Source organism: Otolemur garnettii, unplaced genomic scaffold, assembly GCF_000181295.1.
Source record: "Otolemur garnettii isolate 467f Iridium unplaced genomic scaffold, OtoGar3 scaffold00048, whole genome shotgun sequence".
NCBI classification, from domain to species: Eukaryota; Metazoa; Chordata; class Mammalia; order Primates; family Galagidae; genus Otolemur; species Otolemur garnettii.
In genome coordinates, this window is record NW_003852443.1 from 12,887,268 (window position 1) to 12,892,645 (window position 5,378).

General features: G+C 45.0%; 1 protein-coding gene across 3 annotated transcripts in view; it reads right to left on the reverse strand.

Annotated features, from left to right (window-relative positions):
* Nucleotides 1–4,873, reverse strand: part of CDCA7 (cell division cycle associated 7) — a 12,474-nt gene extending 7,601 nt beyond the window's left edge. The window contains exons 1-3 of one of the 3 annotated variants that reach the window (XM_003791510.3): nt 4,761–4,873; nt 1,765–1,890; nt 1,110–1,214 (exon numbers count right to left, since the gene is read on the reverse strand). In XM_003791510.3, the coding sequence (XP_003791558.1) occupies nt 1,110–1,214; nt 1,765–1,890; nt 4,761–4,856 (327 nt within the window). In that variant the 5' untranslated portion in view covers nt 4,857–4,873. Of the gene's footprint in view, nt 1–1,109; nt 1,347–1,764; nt 1,891–4,760 lie in introns of all 3 variants that reach the window. The other 2 variants (XM_003791509.3, XM_012806187.2) reach the window with 2 other exon arrangements.
* Nucleotides 4,874–5,378: the final 505 nt, after the last annotated feature.

Below are 5,378 nucleotides of genomic sequence, written 5' to 3' on the forward strand. Positions count from 1 at the left end.
GGAAAGAAAAAAATACCACCCACAAAGTCCAAGAAATGAAAAATCCATTTTAACATTCAAAAATTTCTTGAATCCCTACCAAAAGCCTTAAGTAATTTTAGTGTCCATGGACTGTGAGAAGACAAAAAAACAAAACATTCCTGGGTTCTTAACACATTTAATCTATTGGCGTTTTGTTAATCACAGCAAATGGTATATCTATAAAGAACTGAAATACTGTCCACAAATTATTCAGGCTATTAAGGTTTGGGTCACATCCAGATCTGCAGACTGTCCCCAGCAATAAACTCCAATAAGCGCTGATTTGGACCAGTATCACTTATTACAAGAAACATTATGTTACCACAAACAGTGATAAAACACTCCTTGGTGAGGCACTGTCACTTATTATCATTAATACTGGAGTCATGATCTCCCGACACTGGATTCGTGCCAGACCACAATGAGTCAAAGAGCATGCACCTGACTATAAATCAGCACCCTGCTTCCTTCGTCGAGAAAGTCTTCGCCAAAAAATGTCTGCAAACCTAAACAGTGTGCTCAGAAGGCTGGGATTGAGGCGCAGCAGCAGTGGTGGCAGAAATTAAAGATAAGGCAGTGTGCACAAGGAGTAAAAGGAGAAGCAGGTAGGGCCCTAGCTGTCGCTTTCTGTACCCGAGCTTGGGTACATCAATCATCATAGATTTTCAAGAAGCCAGCAAAGGTCCTCTAGGGGAACCACCATTTATTAAAGGCCTACTCTATGGTAGGCATTGGGCTGGGTACTTGAACTTAAATGCAAATGTAGTTAATTGTTAGGACTCATGCATTTCCTCTGATCTGGCTGAATTTTTGTGATAAGGGAAATATGGAGCTTGGCCAATTTTAAAATCTCACTAATTTCCAAGATTTTCAGAGTTTACAAAATGTTCATGATTTGCAAGTAGGACTATATTAGTAAAAAGTGCTTTAAGACATGAAGAAAATACTTAAAATTTTAAAAAGGTCAACAAAATCTTCTGGCATGAGCAAAATCAAAGTTGTAAGAAAAAAATTTTTTAAAAACCAAAGCTATGCCATGCCTCTAAATACACTTTACTTGTTCATATTGGTGAAATTCTCAAACTCACCATTCCATCTTGTATCTCACTCTCTGAGAAACCGCAAAATGATTCACTGTCAGAGTCGGCATGAAAAATACTAGCCAGTTCGTTAGTGACATCTGGCCTTGGTTTCTGTAAAAATCCACAATGGTCTAACACATCTTGCACCTCACTTTCTGAAAAGCCGCAGAAAGATTCATCATCAGAGTCCTCATAAAAAACATTTGCCAGTTCTTCACTGATATCTGACCTGAATTTAGGTTTCTGTAAAATAAATAAATAAATGTGGTTGTGCATTTTTTTTCTTTCTCAAGAACCAATTTTCCATAAACCGTGCAGAGAGCAAATCACATTTACAAGTGCACTACAAGAGAATAGCTTTTGTTACAAAGAAAAATGGTTCAGAGGTTTACAAATGACTTCTGAGTTGTTATGGCAAATCATCATGCATGTTAGGTTAGGCGACATTTCAAAAGGATAGAATAAGTAGCTAATCTACCTCCAACAATTACTACCTAGAACCACAGCAAAAAGCGAAATGAAATTACAGTGCATGCTGTATTTTCATAGCAGCTGTATAGAAATGTAGGCAAAAAGCAAGCAGTTTTAATCATGCACAAAGCATTTGGGGCATTTTGAGCACTGCAGAACTCAATTCTGTTTATTCTTAGGCAGCATTTACCGTGTTTGCAAAATTATCAGAAGCAAAGCTGTCACAACTGTCATCAGAGGATGACGAGGTTTCCATGGAAATCAGCTTCACATATCTGAATTTTTTGAAGTTCTTCTTTACTCCAGGATCCTTTTGCTACAAATGGAAATGGCAATAATATTAAGTGAGATGCTTGCTTTATTTAACTAAAGATAGGATTTTTGAGTTTAGTAGTTCAGACAGCACAGAATAGCTATGTCCATTTCTCATAGCCTATACAGAAAAAAAGAAAGGATTTACAATTGCTGCAAGACATTTTCAAAACCAGGCCAAGTCTTAAGAGATCCCTTTGGAGGAAAATGCCACTAACATTTACCAATTTACTCACACATCTGCAGAGCTACCTCCCTAGTCACCTTAAGAGCCCCTAAGCTTTTAGCATTATATTGAGCACCATACAAGTTTTTAATGTTGAACTCCTAAGATCCAATCTTTTTTTTTTTTTTTCCTTCAGTTTTTGGCTAGGGCTGGGCTTGAACCCACCACCTCCGGTATGTGGGGCTGGTGTCCTACTCCTTGAGCCAGAGGCGCAGCCTTTAAGATCTAATCTTTATAAAAAATTAAACTGTACTTCTGAAAGGAAATTTCAAAAGAACAAAATGGCAGAGCGATTTTTTTCTCCCACAGCCAAAATCAAGTATTTTTATATACGTTTTAGGCTATGTCCTGGGATGTTCATTTCCCAAACTACAAAATGTGGGCTGGACCTCTACTTCAAGATGGCAGGCTTCCAAACAACCTCTGTTCCAAGGAGGAAGGATATAGTTTTTCCACACAAGTCCTTACCAAATCAAATCAGTCAACCCAAGGTCAAACACCACTCTAAACCAAGATGGGATGTGTGATTCCGTGTTAGCACCTTAGGGTGACATTCAGCTCTTTCTGCCATCCTTTCTGCCAGAATCTGACATTCCTGCTACACGAAGACTGAACAGTTTAAAAGTCCTTTCATAAGGTGCAAATGACTTGCAGATACAGAAATGCTTCACTCATTCCTAACACTGAACAGCTCTGCACTGATAATCACCAAATGCACTTGGCACCTATCTTGTGTGAAAAGAATTAACAGTTTCTGCTATTCATTTCTTAACATTTAATGAGATTTCTTAAGAGTTACATTAGTTCCTATATCTTTATTTTCTTATATAAGGCCATGGAATAACATGTGATTTATTACACTGAAAAACTTCTCAAGGGGCATTCTCTGCTACATTTCCCAAAAAATGCTTCAATGCTTCAACGTCAGGTAAACAGAAACATTCTCCCCTTCCTTCTTTGCTTAACACTCCACATTCCAATCTCTTGCAAATAATTATTTTCATGATGATGGCCTCCAACCTCCTTGTGCCCCTAAGTAGACTCCATTCATCCCATCATCTTAAGAAGTTTTGTCTTCTGTCCTTTGAGGAAAGCAGGAAGATGTGAAAATAGGTAGAATTACTAAATATAGAGGTTATAGGTAGATACATGGGACACAATACATGTTAGGAGCCGAAAGGGCTCTCTCTGAGAAGCTCACTACCCCCCATTTTACAGATGAGAAAATTCGAGGCCCCAGGGAGGTGTAATAGACTGTGCAAGATCACAGGGCTGGACAGAAGTGCAATCCTCTAAAACACCACTGCTCCTTGTATTACTGCAGGAATCAGAGCCATGCACTCATGAATCTACCTGCAAGCACGAGGGCCAAGACCGCCTCAAGGGAGGCATTCTTTTGGCAGACGTCAGGGAACATGTGCTGAGCTTTAACAAGTTAGCACCTGCCAAGAAGTTATTTACCACGCAGATACATCTTTGGAGGAAAAGACAGAAAAAAAACAAAAGTAAATGGTCATGACCATTTTTTTTTAATGGCAGGGCAAATAACTAATACCATTTTATATCAGGTGTTTTTCGTGCCAACCACTATGTTCAGAATGCTTTCCCTTCAGCCTTTATTCTACCAAAGGTGCCATCATGGCTCTTAACCTTAACAAGTAAGTGTGGCTTAGAGATGTAAAATGGATCACTCATTTTCCCCGGTGGCTCAAATTTAAACCCAGGGACGTCATTCCAGGCCCAGCAACGCTTGGCTTTTCTTCCTCCTGAGAACCAATGCCCAGTTCCACCCTGGCGGCCACTGGACCCATACCACGCCCCACCCCCCCCACAGAGCCCCCGCCTGATATTTATTTTTAGCTTGTCGCGCTCTTCCTTTCTACCCCAACCCCCATTCCCCTACCCTCTCCAGAAGCAGACCCCACTTTCCGGCTTCCGTTAGAGCAAAAACTAGCGTTCCACTCAGGGCAACATCCTGCAGCTCACGTAAGGGTGGAGGGGTGAAGTGTAGTGTAAGTGGTAGACAAGCAACTGGTTGACGCACGAGTGGTTTGGACCACGGAGCCCTTTAACTGCTCTTAATCACAGCCCGAGACTAAAGATGTCTCCCTCCACGTGCGCAACCCAAGTTGTAAGAGACCAGTTTGCAAAACCTTAAAACTTCAAACTCTCGGGCCCTCAACAGTTAGTAGCGGCCGAAGCTCTCGCTAGGGCTAGAGGCTACGGATAGCGCGTCCAAGGGCCACTGCGGGAAAAAGCTAGGCGGCTGCCGGCACACTCTCAGGGCATGCGGAGGCCGGCTGTAGCTGGCGGACACAATCGGGGACCTGCCAGGATATAACCGCTGTCCGGCCCCCGGCGAGCACACGTGCCACCGGCTCCCCAGAGCTGCCAACCATCCGGCAAGCCGCTCACACCTCCGCACCGGCCGAACGCCGGGTGCATATACCTGGGCGAAACGCCCCCCTGGCCCTTAATTACCGCAGGCGCACAAATCTGGGGCTTTTCCCCGGAGACGACGCCCAGGCTGACCACCAGTTAGTTGTAAGCAGCACTCGTCTGCGGAGTTTCAGAGTGGGCCCAGCCCGTTCCCGCCTCCATCCAGCACCCACCGCGCCGCCCCTCGGACTCGCCTGCCCTGGCCTCACCGGCACGCGGCGAGCATCCATGCCGGCTGGAAGCGGGCGCCCAGGCCGGCGCTGGGAGATGGGAGAGCGGAGCAGCTGCGCGCGCCGCGGTGCCATCAAGCGGGAGTAGCTGGAGCCGCGCGGGCAGCGGGCGGGGCTCGCCGACCTGGGCCCGTGGGGGTGGGGCCTGAGCCAGCTTTCCCGCGTTGGAAGGCAGGTCCTGAAAGCGGTGTTCACCGCCCGGCCCAACGCACTACCCGCTGGAGGGTCAGAAAAAACTCGTTCCCTCAGATATTCTGACTTCCAAGGATAGCCTTGGAAAATCCTAAAATCCACTTTGAAAACCTGCTCTTCGAGGGCTGCCAAGACCTTTCTCTCTATGCAGCTGCTCGGTCCTGGGCGAGTGGCGCGAAAATGGTTCGTATTGCCCCGGAGTTAGCAGACTGATTTGCATAAATTCCCCGCTGGGAGAAGGAGGGGAGTCGGGGGTGATGGAAAGCGGAGCGCGGGTGGACGCTCCCCGGCACTCAGCCCTTTCAGGGCTGCGTGCTGTTTACATTATTAAAAAAAAAAAATCATAGAATCCATCAGCTATTCCACTCTTCATTAACAAGTTCCCCTTCCCTCGAGGTAGCCCCT